Genomic DNA, 27,286 nt, shown 5'->3' with positions numbered 1-27,286 from the left:
GATAGTGTTCATACTCCTGCCCCTGGGGATTAATAATCAAAGATGGACATTTCAGAACTGCGACAAAATGTTGCAGAGTGGAGTCCCCTTGTTCAGAGTTCCAACCAGCCAGTTTCCCATGCCTCTTTACAAGCTACTCCATTACATTCCCCCTCCTCTCCTGTATTCTATTCACCCCCCCCCCTAATATGCTCTCACTGAGCATGCTTAGTCATCATTTGGGGTCCCCTGCACCACTTTAGGGTAGTTCCCCTCCCCTCCTTTAACAAAAAATGTACTACAACTGTGGGATTTCCCCTAGCCTGCTGTTATCTTCCTCTTATGAATGGGAACTTCCATTTTGGCTACATAAAAAGGGTGTTGCTGGATCATGCCAAAGGCTCATCTGCTCCAGAATCCTGTTCTCATAGTGGCCAATTAGATGCCCCATATAGGAAGCCCACAAGCAGCACATAATGCAGCGGCACTCTTTCCACTTACGATCCCCACTCTGACAGTGGAGGGAAAACAACCATTGTGGCTAATAGCCACTGATTGCCTAATAACTACCGTGAATTTGTCTAATCATCTTTAAAGCCACTCAATTGATGGTTGTCACTGCCTCTGGTGGGAGCAGATTCCCAAGTTCCATCATAAATAGAAGGAAAAACACAAACAAGATTAGCAAACCACACCTCCCTGTTAGACAGAGCCTCTCTTTAACCGCGGGAGCAAATTCCACAGTTGTGTGAAGAATAACTTTCTTTTGTCTGTCCCGATTCTGCAGAAGGACCCATGCTTAGAGGACTGAGTTCACACAGTTAGTCAATAGGATATTGCCATCCTGCCCTGCTACGTCTCATCCAGTGTGTGTAGTTGCTGAGCTAGACGGAGCATGAGCCTGACCCAACAGGGTCATTTTAGGTAGTTTAGGAAATTGTAATGAGGAAGGGAAATTTTGAAATGCAATTAAATATTGACCCTCCCTGCTGAAAAGGAGAAACCACAGAGAGCAGACAAGCTAGTGGAAATCCACCTATTGCTCATGGCCGGGCCTGTTTGTCAACATTCACATTGACTCCCTCTATTGTACTGACACACCAAGAAGAAGAGATGGCAGTGAACCAGCAGCAGGTCAATGCATTAACCACAGGTTTAAAACGTGAGGCATTTTAATTACAACTCTCTCACTTTCTCCTTTACTCCCTGTGAATATGTGCATTAACAGCCTCTTAATCGGTTTCAGGCGGCTGATTAAGCAGGCAAAAAGCAATTTTAATTCCACCTTCCCTCCTCCCGCCATCTGGGTAAACAGTGTGGGAAATATGCAAAGATTAGGGGCCCAATCCACTGAGCAGTTGCCCCACTGAAATGAATGAGGGGCTCAGGGTTCGGCACTGGGATGCTGAACATGTATTTTGGTTCTGCCTAAAAATAAGAACCATCTGAATGACAGTCGTTTGAGAAATGGAGGAGGGTTACAAGGGTATATATCCTGCCGATTTTAAACTTTTAATTGGATTTTTAAATAAATTGTATGACTAAACTCAAGCAGAATGAAAACAAAAAAGAAAAATAAACTCTGCTCCCCTGGTTAACCCAAAACAAAACAAAACCAGACATTACCGCTTTACTATATCTGTGTACAAAAGCATACGGACAATGCAAGTAAGTTGTCTGGAGGTGAAAAGTTGGAGCACAGTCGATTTAAGACTATGTACAGCTAACACACACACACACTATTGGACCATTTCTGTTTTTCTCCCTTTTGTGTGCATAGAGATCTCATCCCTGGCCATTAGCCATGCTGGCTGGAGCTGATGAGAGCTGTAGCCCACAATATCTGGAAGAGACCATGTTGGCTACCCCTGGAGAAGGCAAAATTACAGCAGATGAACCAGCGATCTGACCTGAGATGAGGTAGGTTTCTGGTGGCTTGGAGGTTCAGAGGTTTAGTCTAGAAGTCTCAGAGGTCCATGACAGCAATGCTCTACCTCTACTTTCCAAGGCTTCTGAATGCCAGTTGTTGGGAATCGCAGGTGGGCAGAGTGCTGTTTCCCCATCTCCAGCTTGCAGGCTTCCCACAGGCATCTGCCTGGCATTTGGTGAGAACAGGATGATGGACTAGATGGGCCTTTGGCCTCATCCAGCGGGGCTCTTAAATTTTTAGGGCAGGAGAGGAAAAATAGGGTAGCATGCACTTTTGACAGCAAGCAACTATGTTCCACTACATTACCAAAGTTAATAAAGAGAAACCAAACTGATTCAAAAGCGTCCATTTCTGCCTACAGGCCACCCTCAACTTTGGCATTATCCCCGCCCCCCCAAAAGAGCAGCTTGCCCTATTCTCTGAAGCTATGGATCTCACGCCACCCCATGAAAATCCCTCCAGTGCTCCCTCTGAAGAGTGATGGAGCATATTTCCTGGACCACTCTCACCCCAAATGTTGGTGCACAAGAGCATTCCCACCACATATGTACCAATAAGTTGGCACCCCCTCCAATAAGGAAGAAAATGTTCTAAGACACATCAAGAACAGTTTCCTCAGGGTGGTGTTGTATCACTTGTGCAATGGTTTTAAAGTTAGCTCCCTGACATTGGCAGATACAGTTTTATGGGAATGCCTATTCCATATTTAGTTTCAAGCGTCCTCCTGTGTAATTAACCCATTAGCTTTCCTTTTTGTTGTTAAGGATTTGTTTTTATTGTAAGATAGACATCTGGTTTCACGTTTATTAATGTGGTAATTAGTTATAACTGGGGGGGGGGGAGAATCCAGTCCCCCAACAGCTGGGGCATGGGAGGTTGTTCAAATGATAAAGCTGACAAATTTAATCAGAGAAAAGGAAGACAACATGATAAAAACATTTAAAAATGGAATATCTTTATTATGTACTAGTGGAACAAAATACAAGATGTTGAACCAAATAGTCTATTACGAATTTTGTAGCAATAGTATTATAATAAGTTTGCAAATTAATTATTAGTAATTACTCAATGTTTATTTATTTTTTGTTCATAAGCACTGATTGTGAATTTAAGCAATAGATTGTATTATTATTATATCCCTTCTTTATATATTTATGTACATATATATATTATTATAATAAGTTGTTAATAAAAACAAATTCAAAAATGAACGTGGAGGTGTTTGGATTCTAAAAAATATTAAATGGTTTATAAATGCTTTTAACTACATATGAATAAATAGAGGTTGAAAAAGCACCACTGTTGTGTGCTATGCATGTTTACTTAGACGTGAGTCCCGTGGCGTTCAATGGGATTTACTCCCATGTAAGTGTGTGTAGAATTGCAGGCTCGGACTCTTAGATTCCACTATGCAGTAATTTTCCACCCTGTCCATTCTTAACTTGAAAGATTATAAATTACCAACTCTAGATCCACAAAGCTGCAGCTTCCGACACACCCAAATATTATTTACGGAGACAATGTTTCCACACCCAATATCCTGAGGGCTTTAAAAACATATCCCTTAATTGCATTTTATCTTCACAACAGCCCTGTGAGGGTGGTCTAGCCCAGAAACGGACTTTCCCCCAAAGGCCACCCACTGAGTTGCATAACTATGAGGATCTGAATGTGAGTTTCCCACTTCTGAATCCAACACAGTTCTATAGCATCGGGGCTTAAACTGATAATAACACAGTACAGTACTGAATCCAGGAACTACAGTTTAATTCCCCCCTTCTGCAAAAGTTCAAGGTGCTTCTTTACCTGTGCCTCTGACAATGGAAGGAGGATATAGCTGGGCAGGTGGGCTGGGTGCCTTTATGGTGACCCAGCTGCGGGGTTTTCACTGCAAAATGTGGTTTTTTGCTGCAAAACGCTTGCAAAACTCTGGCACAGGTTTAGAGCAGATCCCAGATTTAGGGGTTCGTAGTTAATGGGTACCCCAAGGCTGCCTCAAACGGGCTAGCGTGGGACTTCCTGGCCTCCATGTCAACTATGGGGCTCTCTCAGTACATCAACGGTCCAACAAACCTAGCTGGGCATATCCTTAACCCTTGAGTGGAATGGTAATACTCTGCTGATCAGGAGGCTCCTGTGAGTCTGTTGCCATTCCCTGTTGTGCTGAATGTAGCTACTCCAATTCTGCAAGAACAGGGGACCCATTGACTGATGGAACCTGATGGATTCCTGAATGCTCTGGGGGATTTTCCGGCAGACATAGCTGGCACTCCTGCCGAGGCACTTGTGTCACTGTCGAATGAATGGTGAGCTATGAGCCATTGATGCAGATCACCTTGGTGTTCCAGTAACCTGCCATGTGATGAAACAGCGTCAGCGGCTAGAGCACAGGTTGCATGACTCAGGGCCCATCTACGCTTCCATTTGTCATAGAATCATAGAATTGTAGAGTTGGAAGGGACCCTGAGGGTCATCTAGTCCAACCCTCTGCAACGCCGGAATCTTTCGCCCAACGTGGGGCTCAAACCGACAACTCTGAGATTAAGACTCTCATGCTCTACCAACTGAGCTACCCCAGCGTGATTTCAAGTCATGGGTCCGAGAGGGTTATTTTTTTTGTCCCACCGCTTTCCCCAGGAAAACCCGCTGTTTACTGCCGAATTGGAACAAATATCCATCGGGTTTTCTGCAGACTGACATTTGTTCCAATTCAGCAGTAAACAACGGGTTTTCCTGGCAAAAGCAGTGGGACAAAACAAACAAAAAACCCCCCAAACCCTCTCGAACAGATCTGTAACTTGACATCACGTGAAATCATAGGAGAAGTGGAAGTGTGGAAGGGCCCCTGGTCTGAACCTGACTTAACATGGGTGAGGTTGCCTCATTGTACAGTGGTACCTCAGGTTAAGTACTTAATTCGTTCCGGAGGTCCGTTCTTATCCTGAAACAGTTCTTAACCTGAAGTACCACTTAAGCTAATGGGGCCTCCTGCTGCCACCGTGCCGCCAGAGCACAATTTCTGTTCTCATCCTGAAGCAAAGTTCTTAACCCAAGGTACTATTTCTGGGTTAGCGGAGTCTGTAACCTGAAGCGTATGTAACCCGAGGTACCACTGTCTCTGCTTTTGTGTTTTCAGAGCTCCCTTTCTTTCTTGGACAGGCAGTAGGTGTCTGGTGCAGGGCACTTGTGTTAAGGGAACAATTAGAAAGAGCAGTATCAGGGATGTCATCTACCCAGAATAGTGCATTCTGATCGGACTCCAAATTTCATGTTTGTGGGAGTTCATAGAATTGTAGAGTTGGAAGAGACCGCGAGGGTTCAACCCCATACAAGGCAGGAATCTTTTGTCCAACGCGGGGCTCAAACCAGCAACCCAGGATGTGATTACTTGCGGGTGTGCCACACTTTTTCAAGGATCTGGTTTTGGTTGTTACTGCTTAACATATCACAGCCCCTGAGCATGTGCAGAGGAACTTTGACTACAGCTGAAGAAGGCAACTTAAAACCCCAGGAAAGCAGGAAAATAAATACCTCCTCTTGAATTTCCAAGCTGCTGGTATTTCTACAGGACACACAGGAAGCTATATAGCTCAGGATTTCCCACTCTTTCTGGCTGCAGCTATCCAGGATCACAGAGACGGGTCTTTCCCATCACAGGCTGCTTGATAATTTTCTATTTTGAGATTCCTGAGCTTGAATTTGGGTTTTTCTGCAACCCAAAAAGCCCCTGCCGTCAGCGCTGAACTATCGTCCTTTCCCCTGCAGGAAAGTCTGGGATTGTAAGTAGCCTTTCTTCGGCTGCAGCGAAAATCAAAGTTCCTCTGCACACGCTCAGGGGCTCTTGGGTCACAACAAGCCCAGGGGTTTCGCTTCCTTAAAAGACTGTCGCAATATGCAATTTAGAAAAGAAAAAAGCAGAAAAGCGACGAGGGGAGGAGTCTGAGAGAAGGGCGGGGCTTGCGGCTCAGAGCAGCCGCCTTGGATTGGCTGGTGGCCTCGGGGAGGCGGGGCTTTGTGGTGGGTGGCAATTGCAGGCTAGTGGAGCTCGCTCCTTCTTTGCTCGTCAGTTGCCGCAGGAAAAGGAGCAGCCGGCGCCGCCCAGCTGCGAGCCCGGGGTGAGTAAACGGCTTCGCATTGGGAGCGGAGAACGAGGAAACTGCCTTCAAAAATACGGAGTGTTCCGGGGTGGAAGGGAGACCTGGTTAAAAGCTGCGTCCCTGACCCGCAAGATCTTTAGGGGGGCTCTGTATTTATGTGGGGATCCAGATCATTGTGGGATCTTGGGTGGGGATCCATCCCATTGACAACGCCCTGAAGAGATGCCGGGGTTCAGGGATTGCCCAACTTATGCTGCTGGTGGTGTAGGGAGAGGAGGATTTGCAGTGTTTGGGGAAGGCACTCTGCACATGTTCAGAGGCCCAAGGGTTGCAGTTCCTACCTGGTGAAAATCTAACCGGGGGATCTCTCTTTTCCTTCTACCCGACTCTGTTCACCCCCGACCCTTCTTCCGCGTTGATCGTTCCACATTCTACAGTATGAACATCGTTTTTTAAAAGATATATACTGGGCGGGGTGGGAAGTTTTTGGGGGGTGGGGGTGCTGTTTTGGGTTAGCTGCTCCTGAGTCGTTAGAGGTGCCTTCACTTCCTTGCTTCTTACCCCTTGCAGATGTCAAGAGTTGGCGGGTTTGAGATCATTCTAGATTAATTAGAACGGGATGTGTGTGTGTGTTTTGCGGCGGGCGTTGCGCGCAATGGTTAGGGAGCCACGCGGCGGGGCGGGCGCGGGGTATCTAAGGAGGATACAGATCTTGGCTCCGGGATCTTCCAGCTTCCCCGCCGGGGATCCAACATTCAGCGCGTGCCATAAGAATGAGAGTTTACTGGAAGGAGTGCGGAGAGCGGCTGGTGGGGTTTGCTTACTTCCTAGCCCCTCCCTGAGCAACCGGGGGGGGGGTGCGAAGCAGAGAACTTCACTTTGCACCCGGCAACTTTTTGCCAACAACCTTTACCAGCCTCTGCTCCTGTGTCTATAGCCGCAGCAGCAGAAGCAACTGGATCTAAGGAGGGTCACAGAAAACTTGCAAAAAGGTCCACCAGTGATACAATCCTGTACATATCTATCCGGAAGGAAGACCCGTTGAGTCCAGTGGGCCTTATTTTTACGTGAGGACGACCCCAGTCTTATTTCTGACAGATGCTGCTCAGATCTCCCTCTATATTTATTTTTTGCTATTTCTTTTTTAGCAGACGGGGAGGTTCTATTTAACATTCCTGACTCGTAGCCTCTGATAACCCCCCCCCCAACCCGGAATTTATTGCGTCTTCCCCACACCCCAGCCATTTTGGGCAGTGGTCCCTGTCATTGCAACATCTTGTGGCCGGAGTTTCTACTAAGTTAAACATGCTGTGCAAAGAAGTGTCTCATTCTCAATGTGCTGCCTGTCAAACTTTATTAGGTGACCCAAGAGATATCTCTCCCTCTCCCCTCTTCCTGTTGTCTCTTTCTAAGCTACACAGCACTAAATTGAGGGTGGAGGCAGCTTGAGGGCCACATTTGGCCATCAGTCTAATTTCATGCAGGTGGCAGTGGGGAAAAATTGGATGGATGGGGTGGTAAAAGGGCGAGAGGAAAGGAGATGGTGGAAAAAGAGAGAAAGGGCTATTCTTCCCATTTTTGTTGGTGCCAACTCCACCCTCATGTGCTCCTGGCAAGTTTTCTCCTTGCCCAGAACGTTGCCCTCATTAGAAAAAAAGTTTCTCCACCTCTGTCAAAAATGCTTTAGCCCAATCTTTGTCAACTGTGTGCCCTCCAGATGTTTTTTACTTGTCCAAACCATCTGGGTGGCATCAGGCTGGCAAAAGCTGCTTTAGCTGTTCCTTGGTATCCCTAGTGTGCTGATCCCATTTTATTCATTTCGTTCACCCTTACCTGCACTTAGATGCTCTTCCAGCTCATGTGAACAATTTCCCCTCCTCATTTCTTCCTACCCTTGACTGCCTTGCTTTCTTTTATTGTTTTTTACGATAGCGTACTGTTTTTAATATTGGGTTATGTTCAGCTAAGTTCTTCCCAGAGAATCGAATGGGCCCAAGTTACTCATCCTCATTAACTTCAGTGGGTCTCCTCTGAGTAGGAATAGCATTGGATGCAGCCCATTGCCTTGTTTGCAAGTAGCCCAGGGGATATTTATTCTGGGATGGCCTTGGAAGCAAATGAAGTAAGTAGAAGGCATAAGAGCAGCCCGGGCTGGGCTTTGCTGGGTACGTTGGAAACCCTGGCACTTTGCATTTTAGAAAGGAACACTTGATCATGTAATGTCAGCTGTTTCTGTTTTGTTTTGTTTTAACTGTGATAATTCTGGAATAATACAGGGGCAGAAGACAGATCTCTTTTTTTAAAAAAAAGAAAAGTGAAAAACAACAACCAATCTCTCTCTCTTAAATATAAATTAAAAACTGGCCAGATGGCAAGCAGACATGTCTGTTCCCATCTGTCTTGGCCCGGCTTTCCACACCTCTCTGTATTTAAGGAATGGAACCTGGCAGCTACGTGTGTGTGTGTGTGTGTGTGTGTGTGTGTGTGAAATAAATCTTGGACCTTTTACAACAGGGGTGTGGTGGTCAGGAGGGCGTCTCTGATCTTCCAGGCCTGGCAGAGTAACTATAAACTCTCGGGTTTAGAAGCTGGCGTCATTGTAGTGCTTTCTCTCTCTCTCTCTCCTCTCACCACCAGACCCCCCAGAGATTCATCTTCTGGGCTATATAAAGCCCTCTGCAAGTGTCCACCCTTCTTTCACCCCCTCCCCAAGTTGCCCCCAATATATAGCCCTTTCCATTGCTGCCCAGCTATTAAAGACCCATCCGAATTGAATGGCATTGATTTCACAGAACAGGTGAGCACACGTGAAACTTGCATCAGGGTCTTAGATTGGACAATACCTTTGTAACTTTAGAAACCCGCTCCCCTCTTCTGGAGCTATCTTTGGATGCTACTTGGGCTGTGGGAAGTCTGAAATGGATACAGAGGGGTCGGTGGGTGGGCTAACTGGGCACGGCACATAAATGACATAGTGCCGGGGGAGGGGGCAGAGGAAGCTGGATATATGCCCTCTCTTCGTAAGCATTTTCAGTCGCTAGGCAAATGTACAGGAACAATTCTCGTTGGTTTTGTGAGGTGTTCGCCTGCTCTCTTCATTCAGTGTGTTACTCTGCCTGCATCCTTGTCAGGGGAAAATTCCCATGGGTTCCCATGCTTCTCTCCCTGTGCATATGTCTTTATGTACTCATGGGAGTCCTCCTGTGCTTCGAATGGGGACAGTGGTAAAAGCAGGAAACATGGGTGGTTGGCATGTTTGGACCTGTGGGCACATTTGGAGGAAGTGCGCCCTGCTCTCCCCATCTCCTCACCTGCTGACAGACAAACACCCCCCCCCCCGTCACTTTCCCTTGGAACCTGGATAAACATCAGGTGTGGTAAAATGAAAACGGAGTCTCTAGAATTTTTACATGGGATTTCCTAAAAAAACAAGCCCACTATCAAAGTTTTTACTGCGCAGTAAAAATCACAGATCAGGTTGGTTTAAGGTGCTGGTCCTCATGGAACTTCAGGGTTGGTTTTTTTCATGGGGGGAAGAAAAACAAATTGCAGGAGGACACACCTGTGTAAATGGGGGTGAGCTGTGATTTGATGGTGGTTTTTAACATTTGTGTTGTGCTTGCAAGTGTTCAGACTGCTTTAGTCACCCCCTGTTGTTCACCTCCCTAACACCTGGGTACTTGGAGATGGAGGTTCTCTTTGATAGTTCTTGTTGGAATAGGTCACCCAATTCTCTTAGATGTCCAGTATCCTGTTTCTAACCCCTGGTTGGCCAAATGCCTCCAGGAAGTCCATCTAAGCAGAGCATGGAGACAGCAGCCTTCTGCCAAGGATGGAATTTGCTGCCAAGGAGTGTGGTGGAGTCTCCTTCTTTGGAGGTCTTTAAGCAGAGGTTTGACAACCATATGTCAGGAGTGCTCTGATGGTGTTTCCTGCTTGGCAGGGGGTTGGACTCGATGGCCCTTGTGGTCTCTTCCAACTCTGATTCTATGATTCTATGTGTCCCTTGTCCTCTGTTGGTCAGCAGTATAAAGCCTCTGACCATGTGGGGGTTTATTTAGCTGTCATGAGTGATAGCAAGTGGAAAGGCAGCTTGGATCAGAAAGAAACAGTCTGCAGGGAAGGAGTTGAGCACATTTTGCTGCAGCTTCACAACCTCCCAATATTGCTTTTTACAGACAGCAGTGTCCAAGTGAATATACCTGGGTTCCAGGAAGGCGCCTGATGTCTTCACCATCATGCCTGGGGATCCTTGGTTCTTGCCTGTTTTCACACACTAACAACATAACCTGTAAAATTCTGTGATATTTTATCTGCACATTCAGAGCTAATTTCAGAAATTAAAAAGTTGTATTAAAAAATAAGACTTTCAAGCTGTCTGGTTCCAAAATGGCAACTAGACATTCCGTTTTGGTGAATGTAGCCTTAAACCCTGGTTTAAGGAGCCATGTATCTGAGTTTCTAACACTGATTCACAGGACCCTAAAGTTGAAGGAGGCCTCATACAGCCCATTCCGCTGCTTGGGGCAGGAAATCCAGGTGAAGGTCACCCCATGAGAGCATGGTCAAGCCTCTGCTGGAAAACTTCCACTGACAGCAGGCAGAAAGTAGATATGGATTTCCTGGCAGATTTCTAGGCAGTTAGTGGTAGGACTAGGAAGCTACCATAGTAGTAGTAGTAGTAGTAGTAGTAGTAGTAGTAGTATTTGTCAGTGGCTTTTTACCTTCAAAAAAGCCTAATAATAATTTTATTATTTATACCCTGCCCATCTGGCTGGGTTTCCCCAGCCACTCTAGGCAGTTTACAGCACATATAAAAACATAGCAAAGTGTCAAACATTAAAAACTTCCCGATACAGGGCTGCCTTTAGATGACTTCTAAAAGCTGTGTAGTTCTTTATCTCCTTGACATCTGATGACATCTTGATACAACAAATGAAAAAACTAAAACCAGAATTTTTAAAAAATACAGTATAATAAAAAAATATCTAAAATGCTAATCCAATAACATAACATAGTAATAAAGGATCAGTAATAAAGAGTATTCTGACCGCCCTTTACAAGTGCATTGTGCAACATTTCATTGATGCAATGATAGTGGATTTATATAGGCCACATCATTCCACTGTTGTCTGCAAGGGCACACTTTGAGCTATAGTGCAACAAGGGGCTCATCCACACTGCCTCTGCTCCTGCTGCTTTCATCCTGGGGGAAAGTGCTCTTTAGCGCTCAATCAGAGCAAACAGCAATTTGAGTTTGCTCTGGTTTAGTAGGTTTTCCCTAAGGAGTGGGGCAAGGGGAAAACCACTCAGACCTATGACTAGAAAGGGTGGGTCAAGCATGAAACAGCTTGGACTTGTGCTTTCTAGTCACAGACCGAGCGGAAGTGTGGACCAGCCCCAAAGCGGGACAATGGGGCCTCCTCCCCTCTGGTACATTTGCGATACGAAAAGTTACAGAATTTCACCAGGAAGTTATGGGACATTTCCCGATTGGAAAGCTGCTCTGCAGCTTTGGTGGGTGCAAATTGTCCTGAAAGTGTGCAAACAATCACTAATACACAGTAAAAAGGAGAGCCCTGCCCCCAAAGTTCAACCAAAATCTCCTTTCTAACTTCAGCCCATTTTAAATCTAGTCTTGCTGCACCCTGGGGAAGAAGTCTTTGCCTCCTTTTTATATGGAAGCCTTTCAGGTCTTTGAAGAATGTCAGGCCGCCATTTCTCCAGGCTAAAACAACCCCATAGCAGGTGTCTGCCCATCTCATTCTTGTTCTCCCTCTGTGCAGCTGCTCTGACACCTCGAGGTGCATCTTCAAACTGCTCGAAAAGTGCTTTCATGATCACTTGCAGGCCTTTGTTGCTGCTGCTGTTGCCACCTGCTCTCGCTTCCTTTGTGCTGCATTTATTCAGCACCATTAATTGGTGCACAACTCACAGTAACATAAGCAGCAAAGGCGGGGTCCCTGCCCTGAGCTGCTTCCAATCCATAGGAGCTGACTCCTAGGGGTTGAGGTCCCTTTTCCCTCCCCATAAGCTGATGAGTTGCCATTAAAATGGTGTCTGTGCACTGTGTCATGCGATCGATTATGTAGCGTGCAGTTTACCTCCCCCCCCATATTTTATTCAATTTGGCACCCTGTTCCAATATCATTTTTTGTAATAAATTTTTATTAGTTTTCAATTACAGTCCAATAATAGCCTCATTATAACAATACCAATTTATAATACAATTATTAATACCAATCATTCAATTAGCGAATTATATAATTTAGTTAGAGTGGGGGCTCCACGTGCTAGATTTGATGGTTTTCTTTATTTCTGCGTTCCGAAATCTCATCAGTTTTAATTACATTCCGGTCATAATAATAATCCCTTATTCAACCACTGCAATATTAATAACTTCTATTCGTGTTGACACATTAAATGATTTATAAAATTTTAAGTGAGGAACTCAAACTGTATCCTTGTTCTTCTTGTGGGTGGCAATTATACTGTCCTTGGTATTTCTTCCTGTCCTTGCAAGATGTTACGTCTTTCTTTCCCCTGATTGTTCCTGTTATCTGTTGTGCCTTGGCCGGAGCTGATACCCCATGGACAATTTTAGATTGGCTGATATCACAATCTAAAATTCATTGATGGGGAGAGAACCTGAGGAGGGAAGGATGGGGGAGGCAAAAGTTTACAAGGGATGAAAGTACGTGTCCTTTTTGGCGAAAGTGTGGAACGTTCATCCCGATCTGTTTGCAGGGAGGTTAGATGGCGTGCGACCTGTTTCCTGAGCATTCGTTCAGATTTTTGTGGAGTTTAGATGACGTTTCATCAAGCAAGAGTTAATCCCACACTTTCTGATGCATTTTCTCTGTAAAGTGTTGGATTTCTGTGGCGTGGGGATGGACAGTGTGTTTGTTGTACAAGAGCTCCAAATCGACTTGTGCAACCTGAATTTGGTGGTATACGGTTGAACGCCACCTGGAAGCAACACCCGCGGTGAGTGCAGTGCCCAAGTAGCTTGGAATGGGAAGCCACGACTGCACCACCGTCTTAATAACGGTTCAATGTCCCAATCTTGTGCATGTCTAATCAGAAGTTAGTCTTTGGTCAGAGAACTGCAACTTGATAGGGATTCAGTTTGCACAGAGAATCTTAGGAAGCAGTGCCAGCTAAGCTGATTGCAAACCAGTGTGGCCTGTGGGGTTAGAGTGTGTCTGAATAGGATTTGGAAGATCCAGGTTCAAATTGCCCTGTCTCTTTCAGCCTCACCTATGGTTGTTGCAAAGATAAGAGGCAGATAAGTTAGCCAGTACGCTGGCCTGATGTCTTTGGAGACGAGGGTGGGATATAGGTGTACTCGGTGCTTGGGATGAACTAGTTTGGCCTAACGAAGTTTGCCGAATTTGTTCAAAAATTTGTTCAAAAAAACTACACCTGAAAGTTCCCACAATTGTCAGGTGAACCAAACATGAATTAAGTTCTTTTTTTTTGCAGCAGAACTTGCGACAATTTCTAGTTCAAGTTCATTCTCTTATTGTGTTTTTTCAGGTTTTAGTCTCTTTGAGCCTTTAAGCTGAAAGGTCATAACTGTTGGCAATAAATAAATCAATAAAATAAGTGCAACGATTCACATTTCCGCTACACGGACGTTTCCTTAGTCTTCAGTCCGTTTTACACTTTAGCTCAGCAACTTGTAGCATTATGAATGCTAGGGAGAAAATTGCCGAGGATGATTGGGACGAACTTGAATTGAACTGTAAACCTGAAACGGTCCGTTTTCTAAAGGGACAAACGTGAACTGGAATTTGTTCCTTGTCTCATGGTCTACCGACAGAGTTCCCATCTGCCCTAGACAACATGGGCAAAGATCAAGGAAGTTGGAAGCCCTTATCTCTGGTTTAAAGAATTGGTTGGTGGTTTGTGGTTGCTCTTGAGAGGAGCCAGAGTTTTTCCTTTGAGAAATGTGACTTACCTGGACTTACACAGCCACCTAGTGGAATCTTGGAAGAACGTGGGGTCGGTTGCTCAGGCAGGGGACCCTTTAGAAATCTCTTGCAAATTCCCCATACACTCTTTTTGTGGGTTTGCAAAATTTTAATCGGGCGGGGGAGGGATAAATGGGAAGCCTTGTTAGTCCCTGGATATTTTTGGCTTTTTAAAGGTGGATGTTCACATCCCCTGCCTGACCTAGGCTCCATCTGCACTATACATTTAAAGATGAATCATGGCTTTCCCCCCACAAAGCGCCCCCCCCAAAAAAACCAGTCATGACATTCCCCTCAAAGAATCCTGGGAGTTCTCAAGGGAGCTACGAGTTGTTAGGAGGCCCCCTATGCCCCTCAGAGAGCTACAATTGCCAGAGTGGTTTAACAATCAATCCCTCTTCACAGGGAACTCTGAGAATTATAGCTCTGTGAGGGGCGTCTCCTACCAACTCTCGGCATCTTCAACAATCTACAGTTCCCAAGGTTCTTTGGCAGAAGCCATGGCTGTTTCAAGTGGTAGCTTTAAATCTATGATGCAGATGAAGCCCTAAGGTAAAGGTAAAGGGACCCCTGACCATTAGGTCCAGTTGTGGCCGACTCTGGGGTTGCGGCGCTCATCTCGCTTTATGTGGCCAGCATGACTAAGCCGCTTCTGGCAAACCAGAGCAGCACACGGAAACGCCGTTTACCTTCCCGCCGGAGCAGTACCTATTTATCTACTTGCACTTTGACGTGCTTTCGAACTGCTAGGTTGGCAGGAGCAGGGACCGAGCAACGGGAGCTCACCCCGTTGCGGGGATTCGAACCGCCGACCTTCTGATCGGCAAGTCCTAGGCTCTGTGGTTTAACCCACAGCGCCACCCGCGCCCCTTTGATGAAGCCAAATACCTTCTGCCTGCAGAGCAGGTGCTCAAACCAATGAACTCTGACCCGTCTAACCTCTTTGGAGGAAGTCTGGAGGAAAACCTCAAATCTGCCGCTGCTTTTTCTGAGTTGGTGACCTCGGCAGTGGTGCTTTCGAGCCCAGAGGCATGGCTGTTTGTGTGTGGCATTTGGCGGGGCAAGAGAACAAGTGGCGATTGTCCAAAGCAGCGCATCAGAGCTGTGGGCCCAGCTTCTTTCAGCCGCTGGTGTATTGTTCTCTGTTGTGTACCCTCCGCTTGCAGAGAGAGAGAGAGAGAGAGAGAGAGAGAGAGAGAAAGCCGCCTGGATTGCTTTTCTGCGGTTGTTGCAAATGAGGCCCGTTTCCCCTTTTAAATCCTTCCCTTCCTGGCTCGTCCGTTAAACAGTTGCTCGTGATAACCTGCTCTGTCAGCAGTGCGCCGAGCCAATGCTCTTGAGGCTTTGGTGTGCACCAGCGCCCTGCCAGGCGCTCAGACAAAAGGCCGCTTTATCCATCAGCCCACCCCTGACAGAGCAGCCACCTGTTTCGAGTCGGCCGCAGAACGCTCTCGCTTGTTCAAGCCCGGCCAGGCCACATGGACTGGGGTGTCCTTGCTTTTTAATGCCTCGGGGAGCGGAGCCCCTGCCAAATGGCGCTGGGATCAGCCGTTTTAGTTGTTATTTATTTCAAAAACAGGTACAGTGGTACCTCAGGTTACATACGCTTCAGGTTACAGACTCCGCTAACCCAGAAATAGTGCTTCAGGTTAAGAACTTTGCTTCAGGATGAGAACAGAAATCGTGCACTGGAGGCACGGCAGCAGCAGGAGGCCCCATTAGCTAAAGTGGTGCTTCAGGTTAAGAACAGTTTCAGGTTAAGAACGGACCTCCGGAACGAATTAAGTACTTAACCCGAGGTACCGTTGTATGCCGCTTAATTGCCACCTCTGCCTCTAAGTGGTGCTCGAAAACCTGACCAAACACAGTGAGGAGAAAATCTGTTTTAAAATGAGCAGCAAAAGTATTGCTCTGAATATCAGTTACTGGGAATTCAGAACTGGGAGAGCGCTGTTGGCCCTCAGGTCGTGTGTAGTGGGGCTCCCAATGGGCAGCTGGCTGGCCACTGTAAGAATGGGATGATGGACCCCCTTCCACAAACATCTAAAAGGGGTATAATGTGTTAATCAGGCAAAGGCCTGGTGCCTAATGGTGTATATTATTATTATTGTTGTTGTTGTTGTTGTTGGCCTTTGGTCTGATCCAGCAGCCAGGCTCTTCATGGGGACATTGCTGCTCCTTTTCCTCACTCTATGCCTGGGGAGGGGGTCAGATGAATAGGAAGTGTCTGCTGTCTGGTCACGCCAGCCCTTCCTGAAGGCATTCTGGGAAGGAGAGGGAGATGACCTTGACGGGCCCAAGGCAGGAAGAAATGCTTCCAATCCCAAACAACACAGGTTTCAGATTTGGCCCTTATGAGGTGAGCAAAGAGAGCTCTTAGTTCAGGGATGAAGAACCACAGGCCTAGAGAATGGATGTGGCCCTCCAAGCCTCCCTAATGTGGTCCTCGGCACTCTCCCCCGGCCATGCTCCTCACCAGCCGTGTTTTTGCTTGGGCTGAGTGTAGTTTGATAATGCTTGCCTGGAGGGAGGATAGAGAGGGGTTGAGTGTAGAATATGTGGGGGGAACCTTCAGCCCTACAGAAACTCCTAAACTACAACTCCCATCATCCTTGGCCATTGGCCATGCTTGCGATGGCTGATGGGAATAGTAGCTCAGCAATACCTGGAGGGCCAAAGATTCTCAACACCTGGTGTAGAAACTAGCCTGCTGCACAAAGGTAAAATGTGTGCTCATTGCCCCGCCCACTTTTGCTTCTGGCCCCGCCCACCACAGAAATAGGGTTCTCAGAAGGGAATGTCGTCCTCTGGGTGAATAGGATTCCCCATCAGGGATTGAACCTGGGACCTTCTGCATGCAAAGCAGATGCTCTACCCTTGAGATGTAGTCCATCCCTCTATGGTTGGGCTTAAATTACAACTGGACGATTGTTAAAACAGAATTCTTAACTTAATTTCAATCACTCTTTTCTTCTTCCTTAGCAGAACTGCACACAGATTCTGGTTATGAAGGAAGGAATTTATCCAGCCTGAGGTGGCTCTGGGGTTTCCCTCTTGTATTGACTTCTTGAAGTTCTGTTGGAATCTCCCGTGGCTCGGCCTCCGCGTTGGAGAACTTCTCAGGTGCACAGCTGCCGGGGAATCCTTCGTAAGGTCACGTCCTACCAGCAGAATCAACTTACCTCTAGGTAATTTGTTAGTGGCTCAAGCACGACTGAAATCCGATCCCATTGTGGCTGATAACCTCCTATTCTTGCAAGGACTCTTCACCTTTTAACCAGCCACTTGATGATGATTGTTTTGAATCTGAAGCGCCAGCACTGAACGGCCCTTCTTCTTCCCCCCTCCCCTCCTTTACAGCAGTCGACAAAGATGTCCACCACCAAAGTGCCCATCTACCTGAAAAGAGGAAGCAGGAGGGGCAAGAAGGAGAAACTGCGAGACATCCTCTCTTCAGACATGATCAGCCCACCGCTAGGGGACTTCCGGCACACGATTCATATCGGCAGCGGTGGGGAGAATGACATGTTTGGTGACATCTCATTTCTCCAAGGGAAGTTCCACCTCCTGCCCAGGACAGAGGGCAACGTGAGTCCAGGTGGCACCAGCCAGTACATGGTGCCCTTCGAGTTCTCGAGGACCGCTACCATCTCTGGTTACGATCCGCCGCCTTCGGACATCCCCTCCCCTCTCCTCAAAAACGCCATCTCCCTGCCGGTCATCGGTGGCTTGCAGGCGCTGACCCTGCCTTCTGCTCAAGCCCCGCCCAAACCGCCGCGCCTGCACCTCGACGACAAAGCCCAAGCCGCTCCCCAGACGAATGACCTTGCGCTGAGTCCTCCCTGCGCTGTGTCTGCTAGGACTTCGGAACCCCTTGGCACCGCCAACGGCAAGTGCCCGGCCTCTGTGAATGGGTTCTCAGGGGAAGAAAACAAAGACAAGGCTTTCATGTCCCACGCGGGCTCCCTGCTCTCCCTTCACGTGGACCTGGGGCCGTCGATTTTGGACGACGTCCTGCAGGTGATGGAGAAGCACCAGACGGCAGATGTGGGTGCACCGTTGCAGGATTCCGGCAGACAGGAAATCTTGACGTAATGAGAAAGGCGGCCGGCGGAGGGGGACCTGTGACTTTGAAAGCGCAGCCTTTTTGTACATAAGAGAGTGTTTTGCTGTTAAACTGGGTGACTGGGGGTGCGTGTGCAGGCATGGATGTGCGTGCACACCTGTGTGAGATCCTTTGGTGCAGCTTCACTAGTAATATAATTCCTCCCAGCTTTCAAAGAGCATCTTGCAGAATGCAGGCTTCACTCCTTACTATGCAGCACTCCGTTTCGACAAAAGCTGAGATGGGTCCCTGTCTTGTGTGCTCTTGGCAGGCTCTACACAAACACACCCTTCTACTGAAACTTGTATTGGAAGCAAAGCAATAAATTAATAAGCATCTGTTAAGTTACCCTCGTGAACAAATGTTATGGGTGTGGATCCTGAAAAGCTGATGGTTAATTGATGGGTTGGGTAAGAAAACCTCAACAGTGAAGAGGTGTGTGTTGTTGTACATTCTTTGTAGCGGGAGTGGCGGGGACGATGTTGCGCTGCTCATTGATGGGAAGGGCGGCACGGCGCTCTGAGCAGTCGTCAGAGATTGTCCTGTGCTGGAGGGAGGAGGAAGCCGTGTTTCTAGCCTTGGAATGTAAACGAGTCAGGATATCTCATTTAAGTTCTTAAGCTGGTAATATGGTCATGTTAATGAATAGGGAGGCATTCCTGTGCTGGAATTTCATGGGAAAAGACTCTGAGTCATACAGGTTGGCTGTGGCTGGTGCAGTTTAGGGAGCTGCCTTATAACACATCACACTATTTATCCAGATCAGGATCACCTGCTCTGACTGATAGCAGGGTCCTAAGCAGAGAAGGTGCCTTTCCCATCACTTGCTACCTGATCCTTTTAACTAGAAACGCCAAGATCTGAACCTTAGTCCATAGTTAATACTATTTCCATTTCCCCTGTGTGTGTTTCTCCTTCTCTGATGGAAGAAAGATGGGATGTTAAATTGGTTTATTTACCGGCCAACACTCCTCTATGCTAGCAGCCAATAGCATAGAGAGGACTGTGGTTTAGCTGTGGAGCACCTGTTTTGCATGCAGAAGTCCCAGGTTCGACACCTGGCATCTCCAGGTAGGCATGGGAAGGACCTCTGTTTGAAACTGCCGGGAGCCACTGCCCATCAGTGAGCTAGTTAAACCGATGTTTTGATTTAGGAGAAGACAGCTCCCTGTGTCCCTTTTGGAATCCACTCTTTATTCAGAACCATGAGGACTGGAATCTTACTTTCTTTTTAGCAGAAGGGCTGCAGGTCAGTGGCAGAGCACATACTCTGCAAGCAAAAGATCCTTGGTTCAATCAATCCAGGTAGCACAGGAGAGAGACCATTGCCTGAACTTCAAGAAAGTTACTGCTTGTCAATGTGGATAATAGTGAGATGGACCAATGGTATAAGGCAGCTTCCTGAATTCTTGTTACAGTATATGGTTATATTGTTCAGAAGAGAGGGTTGCCTCGTGGCTGCGGCTCTCCTCTTTTGGCCGTTCCTGTGCTTGGTTTTTCCTGCACCATCCTGGCCGCATCTGTAGTCTGCTGTCCAGCATAGCAGACAAAGCCGCATTTCAGCATCTTCAGGGGAAGAATAAATAGAGGCTTGTTAAACTAACAAACCGTGGCCTGGCATTGTCCCCAGGCAACTGGCTGTTTGGCAGCCGTTTCTCATCCGGCCCATCTGTCGCTGCAAAAGGCCGCTTCGCAAGGGGACCCCATCAGGATGCTAGGATGCTGTCAGTCCCACGGCACATGACAAAAGGTGACACTCGAATAGGGGCAGGCTTCGCCAAGAAAGCCATTTTCAGCGTCCCAAGCGACTTTTGGGCAGAGACTGCTGCTGCAGCTTCTTTGGAGCACCTTTGGCCTTAAGCCAAGTTTTAAAATCTCTCCTTGATAGCATGGCTTCCTCGAGGACTGACTCCTTGCCAGATGCGTACTTGGTTTGTTCCAAGAATTGGATACTCCAGTCTGTAGCGTTTCACTGTGGGTTCTCCAAAATTCACTAGAAAGCTGTGTTGGATTTAAACAAATTCAAAAGGGGCCCTGAATTTGAATATTGCGAATCTTTATTTTTATGTCCCCCAAAGCTATTTATGATACAGCACCAGCAACTTATATCAGGGAGGGGTGGGGAGCCTTGGGCCCAGGGGCCAAATGTGGCCCTCAGAGTTCTCTGTCTGGCCCTCAGGGCCTTCCTAGGACTGGTGCTGCTTCACACATTTCCTCTGTTTTTGCTTGACTGAAGTGTGTCTTCGAACACTGATGATGCTTCCTGCTTGCCTACCCAGAGAACGTGGTGTAGAAACTGCAAAGGTAACGTTTCGATTAGTTGCTCTGGCCACTTTTGCTTCTGGCCCTGCACACCTCGTGCACGTGGCCCCTGGAAGGCTGCCCAGAAGGGAATGTGGCCCTCAGGCTGAAATAAGGTTCCCCATCTGTGCTGTGTATGAACTGTTAAAAAGAAGGAAGCAGGTGGATGTTGGTGGTGGGGAGACAAACAGCATGAAAGGAGGAGGGAATCCTAGAACTAGCGCTGGAAGGGACCACAAGGGTCATCCAGACGAACCCCCTGCAATGCAGGAATCTTTCACCCAATGTGGAGCTTGAACCCATGACCTGAGATTACCCATGACAACTGAGCTATCCACAGGGGAGAGGCAAGGCTGATGGGTAAAGCTAATACGTACATGTGTGCTTAGTGGCTGCTTTCCAATGAATATTGGAGGATTCGGGACAGTCATAAGATGGTACTTCTTTATGCAGTGCATAGTTAAACTATGGAACTCACTCCCACAGGAGACAGTGATGGTGACCATCACAAGTAACTTAGGAGGACTGGACCAATTCATGAGATCAATGGCTTCTAGCCACAATGGCTGTGTGCTTTCGGATATCTCCAGTGTGCTTCTGAATATCTAGTTGGGAATTGGGCAAAAGATTCTTGCATAGCAGGGGGTTGGACTAGATGACCCCCGTGGTCCCTTCCAACTCTCCAATTCTATTATTCTATGAATCACAAGTAGGGAGAGTGCATTCACTCAGGTCCTGCTTGGCAGCTTCCCACCAGTATTTGGTTGGCCACTGTGAGAGCAGGATGCTGGACTAGATGGGCTTTAGGATGTGCTATGGGAGATCCAGGTTGGTTGGTTTTTTTGAGTTTTACAGTGGGAGGGAGAAACCCTTTGGAAGCACAATTCTGGGGTTTGGGGAGCTTCAATTTCCCATTGCAAATGGCTCTCTTGAGGTAGCTCTTTGCAGCTTTAATGAAAAAGGTACCCATATGTGGGAGAAAATCGCCACAGGGATGAGAGTTAACACCCCCTCTGCCAGCACTGCAGTCCTGATCAGATTTGGGCTCCCCTGCAACTGATATTAAACTTATTTTAAAATAGTACGAAAGCCCATTGTGGATTATTTGACACTCTCGCGCGCGCTCTCTCTCTCTCTCTCTCTCTCTCTCTGTGTGTGTGTGTGTGTGTGTTGAGGGGGTGGTGTTCACAGAAAAATTGGGTTTTGAAGAAGTGAAGCAATGTGTGTGCCTTGGTGGTGATGGAAACACTGCAAACATGGCTTGTTTGCCAAATATAACCCAAGTGTAGTGTTTTGTTTTTTACGCTGAAAGCAGAATGTTCTCTAACTGGGGGAGACTGGAGACAGAAGCTCTTTGCAGCTTTGATTCTATTCATTATACCCACACCCCTCTCTCCAGCTCCCAGAGTGAAGCCCCCACCTTTTCTCTTTTTCTTTTTGCAAAATTACTGCCTCTCACGCTTTCCGATTCCCTTTTTGCAAGCTTTTTGTTTGTCCCCCCCCCCCACGGCCTGCAAGCCGATTGTTCGCGAGAACAAATGGGAGGTAAATTTCTGGAACCAGCAAGACTGCCTTGTGTGCAAAAGCCAGCCTGTTACAACCAGGCAGCATCTGTTGCTTTCTCCCTCTCTCCCTTTCCGTAACCCTTCTATGGTCTCCGTGGCCATGGAGATGGCAAAGCAGTCATGACGGACCAGTGCCTTCGTTGCCATGGGTTTCCCCCTCACCAAAGTCAAGCGCACAAATGGATTTGAACCCAAGGTGAACCCCGGACCTTCCATTCTCCTCGCCTCCTCCAGTTTCTCAGTATAGTCTCTGAAAGCAGTAAATTGAGGGTTTTTGCAGTAGCAGGAGAGTGTGTACAGACAGGGGACTCTTTAGCACTGATGATGAAGGAATACGGCAGATAAATTTGATTCATTTTGCTTTTGATGGTTGATCTACCTAACTTGGTCAGAAATGAAGCCATCCTTCAAAATTTGCACAGTTCTGAATTTTGCAATGCGACTCTCCAGCCCCAGTAACGTGTGCACAAATGCATATCCTAAGTGTGCACATAAATGCATATCTCAGTGAAAACGACATAATAATGTATTGTGCGTGGGGAAATTGCTTTGCAAAAATGTGTTTATTGCTCAAAATTGCAAACAAAAATTCATGGAAGCAGAAATTTGCTCAACAGTGCCGATGAAATTTCATGAGGACTTGGGGGGGGGGGGTCACAAATGGATGTGGAGAACTAAAGTTAAGGTTGGAAAAATGAGAAACAGAGAGAAACCGAAATTGATAGGTTTGCCCATCCCTAATGGTGAATGAAGTTTCTTGAAAGGCCCCTTTTGTCTCCAATATCCTGGAGAGCAACTAGGGCAGCCAAACACTGGATTGCAATGGACCAATTGTTCAACCTAGTCTAAAACAACAGCTTGTGTTCATCTTCTACCACTTCCCTAGTAGATCAGTGGATCACTCTGGCAGAAAACCTACCTTGCATGCAGAAGGCCCCAACTTCAATCCCAGGAATAAGACCATTAGAAAAGCCCAGCTGGTCCAAGCCAACAGTCCATGTGGTCCAGCATCTTGCTCTCACAGCTGTCAGCCAGATGCTTGTTAAGCATCCTGATTTAAGCAAGAACCAGGTGGAGAAGGCAGTACAGTGGTACCTCGGGTTACATACGATTCAGGTTACAGACTCCGCTAACCCAGAAATAGTACCTCGGGTTAAGAACTTTGCTTCAGGATGAGAACAGAAATCATGCTTTGGCAACGCGGCAGCAGCAGCAGGAGGCCCCATTAGCTAAAGTGGTGCTTCAGGTTAAGAACAGTTTCAGGTTAAGAACAGACCTCCGGAACGAACACAATCGATCAGTTGATGTGGTGCACACACACTATTTGAATGACAATGCCCATTAATTTTGCCCCCCGGCCCCCTGAAATACTTTATTTTGGGGGTGCAAAGGGACCTCATCCCCCTAGGAGTTTTCTCCTATTCATACAGGCAAGCCTGGGGGACCACATCCAGCTCCCAAGCCTGAGGTTCCCCACCCTTGCTCTTCAACACTGCGCCCAAGGGTGCCCCTGAGTTCTTTGCAATATGCAAGGTGTTCCCCTCCCCAGACATATATATGCATATATGGTCTCATCTGGGAAAGGGAAAGTCCTTGGGGAAAGGGTTCTGCTCCAAGATGGAAAGACTTGGGTTGAAGTCGTGCTCCTGAGCCTTTCAGTACTAGAAGTCCAGTTTGCAAGTGACTCTTCTTTCCCTTGTATCTTCTCGCCCTCTTCCTTCCTCTTTCCCCACTGTCCAGGGGCAGGAGTGACTCATTGGCAGAGTTGTGGACCAGGCCCTTGTCCCGGGTTCAGATGTTCTCCCAGCAGCTTGCTAGGGCTTCCTTTGTTTGGTTCTGACTCCTTGGCAACCCCGTGGCCCTGTCTCAGAGCCCCTCCCTTCCGGCCCTTACTCCTCTCTCTCTCTGCATTCCCTTGCAAAATCAGCAGTGCCTGCCCGAGGTGTCCTTTAACTTTCTCAAAATGCAAAAGCACAATTTCCAACCCCCCAAGCTGTTGCGAAAGAAGGAACTGTGTCCATACACACGTGATGGGGGTGGTGGCGAGAGACATTGCTTCATGGGGTGGAGCAACGGTCAGCAGCAACGGGTGAGTTGTGTGGGATGACAGAAAGTTGGAAGGGAGGTCATCCAGTCCAGGGCCATGGAAACTTTTACAGCCCATGGGGTTGGAACAACTAATAAGTTTTCTCCTGGGTCAGAATAGGTAGCAATCGGGGATGATGGGAGTTGGAGTCTGACCACATCTGGAGGGACAGAAATCAGGTTCCCCATTCCTATTCTAGGCCATATCCTGAGATGTCACTCCTTTTCCTTAAGACCCTGATGCTAAAATCCTGAAACTTCAGATTAAGCTGTGAGACTTGTCAAGCCTCTCTTGGGATCACTTGGGAGCGATGTGACTTTATCCAGTAAGCTCCAGAGCAGCATTCGCCAGCCCAGCTCCCTCCTGATGTTGTTGGATTACAACTCCCATCAGCTGGGGTCTAGTCCCTTTTGAATCTTCTCCCTCGCATTTTGGCCCGCTAAAGTTTTGCAAGAATTATTGCTGGAAAGGGGCAGTTACAAGGAGAGTTCCACAGCCGAGATGTCCCAGCTGCATCTGTTTCATCACTGGCAACTTCCTTCGTTTCTTCACTCATCTCTAGATGTTTGTTTTTCTACAGCTTGATCCCAGATGTGTCTGCTCAAGACGAAAGTGCCAGACCACTGTGCCTATCAAGACCTTTTACTTGCTGGCAACTGGGCTCATGTGCATTAATTGAAAATGCATATTGGAAGCATATGGGGGAAGTTTTCTTTTTCAGTCTTGAGGGCTGCATTTCTTTCCGGGCAACTTCCTGGCAGCCACATGCTGGCAAAAGAGGGCAGAGCAATGAATGTTAACGTCCACCTTAGTGCAGTAGGCTAGTTTCTACACCCACACACCCCTCTCTGTCCTCTATCCAGTCAAGCAAGAAGCATTATCAGAGTCCAAGGGCTCATTCCAGCCATCAAAAACAATAAATAGGGGTGTTGGGCAGGGCCCAACTCTGGGGAGAGTTTTGAGAACCAGATATAGAGACCTGGACAGTCACATTTGGCCCCCAGGCCTGAGATTCCCCACCCATATAGATAAATTAATAGTAGATTTGGCAGCAATGATTGATCCTAATAGCTGAATGCAACCTCCAGTTCATAACCAGTCTACCTCCAAATTTGAACTGGAGACAAGGGGCTGGGACTAGATCAGGGGTCTGCAACCTTTAAGACAAAAAGAGCCACTTGGACCTGTTTCCGAAGAAAAAAACCCTGGGAGACGCAAAACCGGGAAGGTGACGTCGGGACGGTGCGTGACTAACGCACACACCGCCCCCATGCGACGTCACAGCCAGTACAGCGCCCGCCACAGTGGGGAGTGTGGCCGCCACAATGCGCCTCCTCCCCTCGCTAGTATCTGCTCCGGAGCCGCAGCAAAGGTGTAAAAGAGCCACATGCAGCTCCGGAGCCACGGGTTGCAGACCCCTGGACTAGATGAAGCTTTGCTAGCAGGGCTCTTAAGTTATTTGCAGTGACAACGGCTTGATTATGTCTAAAGGAAGTTTATAAGAAAAACAAAGCAGAATGTCAGAGGAGGGGGAAATGTTGATTTCTCATTCTTTTCCTATGAAATATGCCAAGAAAGTGTCTAGATGCAGCTGGCCAGCAGAAAGCCCATGGCACGAAATATATCCCTACTGGAGGAATACACTCGTACCAAAAGAATGTTGTTTTTACCCAACAGACATGTCTCAGGAAACATTAAGTGCTAGATTATGCACTTTGTTTCCTTTCTGAGTGCTTAGGCCTTTCCTTTAGTTAGCAGATAAACAATATTATTTATTAATTTATTATTATTATTATTATTATTATTATTATTATTATTATTATTAGTTGCTTGTTACATTAAAGGGATTGTATCCTTTTGAAATTAAGGGGCATGACTAACTGAAATCCCTTGATTGCCGTGGATCTACTCCAAGTATGACTAACATTGAATACAACCCAAGATCTCTCAGAGACGTGGAACATATTTAACAGCAGAAGTATACGTAAAAATGCATCATAATAAAATCACATTTACACAAAAACACATGCCGTTCATAAAAACTGCAACCCCCAATAACAGCAGCAAAAAGCGTCTGTTTTCATCCTAGTCATTCCAAAGCCTGGGAAAAGGGTAAACATTCCAAAATATCAAGACAACTTACAGCTATCTAAAATACATTCATTAAAATCAATGCAGTAAAATGGGGGGTAGCCAACATGGTGCTCCCAAATATTGATGGACAACAGCTCCCACCATCCCTGACCACCATCCATGGTTGCTGGGGTTCTGGGAGGTGTAGCCCAAAAATATACGGAGGGCACCATGTTGGCTGTCCCTAATAATGCAACTAAACATGCAACAATGGGTACTAATAGGCCTCAAAGGCCTTCATGACTAAAAAAGTTTTCACATCACCATTGGCACTTGCCTGTTTTCAGTGAGGTGATTCCATAGCATGGATGCCATCACCAAAAAGACCCTTCCCTCTAGTTTCTGCAAAGAAGGCTTCTGCAAGCTGTGGTAGGATTGCCTCACATATTGCAATGTTGCAGGCACATTCAAAGCCCCTAGTTTCCTCTAAAAAAATTTGGGAACTGTAGTTTCCCCCTCATAGAACCACACTTCCCAGTCCCTTAGCGGCTTCAAGTTCCCTGGATCCTTTGTAATAAGCCCTGTATTGTGTGGATGTGAACTTGAGCTTGATCCAACCCATTTTTTTTGCTGTTCTGTTATGTGTTTATGATGTTGTAGGGGACTGTTTTGCAGACTGAAATATTATTAAATAAATACCTTATTAATAAAGGAATCCTGGTCAACATGTCTCTCTCTCTCTCTCTCTCTTTTAAAATATTATTAACAAGCGTTAACGCATCAACACAAAATTTTAACAAATTGAGCCTTATACCAAGGTGAGGTTTATTGTTTGTTTGTTGCTATGTTATGTATTTATGAGTTTATATATTTTAAATATGTCACGCTGTAATCCTCTGATGAAAGGCAGTAAAGAAATTTTATAAATACGATATGAACAAAACATTAAATGTACTTGTACAGATTAATATCTGGCCCAAGACAGCCACTATCTTGCATTTTAGTCGAATTGCTTATTTTAGTTCCCTCGTCAACCAACATGGTTTTCCCGCCAAATCTTTCCAGATTCACGCATGCGTCCTCGACTGCTGACTCTTTGACCGCGAAATTTATTTCTCCTATGAGGGAGGATTTTCCCGTTGCGCCTGCGCAATATAGATATAGTCACCGTGAG

At 46.8% G+C, this 27,286-nt stretch overlaps 1 protein-coding gene across 4 annotated transcripts; it reads left to right on the top strand.

Moving 5' to 3' along the window:
- Nucleotides 1–5,922: 5,922 nt before the first annotated feature.
- Nucleotides 5,923–21,469, top strand: CDC42EP2 (CDC42 effector protein 2). 4 transcript variants are annotated; one of them, XM_083478027.1, is made up of 3 exons: nucleotides 5,923–6,024; nucleotides 16,968–17,170; nucleotides 17,343–21,469. In XM_083478027.1, the coding sequence occupies exon 3, from the start codon at nucleotides 17,355–17,357 to the stop codon at nucleotides 18,075–18,077; it is 723 nt and encodes a 240-aa protein (XP_083334153.1). In that variant the 5' UTR covers nucleotides 5,923–6,024; nucleotides 16,968–17,170; nucleotides 17,343–17,354; the 3' UTR covers nucleotides 18,078–21,469. The 4 variants fall into 4 exon arrangements, with proteins under 4 accessions (XP_083334153.1, XP_083334152.1, XP_083334155.1 ...); XM_083478029.1 differs by having other exon boundaries at nucleotides 5,967–6,024; nucleotides 16,965–17,170; XM_083478026.1 differs by having other exon boundaries at nucleotides 16,968–21,469.
- Nucleotides 21,470–27,286: the final 5,817 nt, after the last annotated feature.

Source organism: Podarcis liolepis (assembly GCF_965112155.1).
Source record: "Podarcis liolepis genome assembly, chromosome: 15".
In the NCBI taxonomy this organism is placed as follows: domain Eukaryota; kingdom Metazoa; phylum Chordata; class Lepidosauria; order Squamata; family Lacertidae; genus Podarcis; species Podarcis liolepis.
Note: the sequence above shows the minus strand (reverse complement) of the source record. Positions and strands in the feature narration are given on the sequence as shown.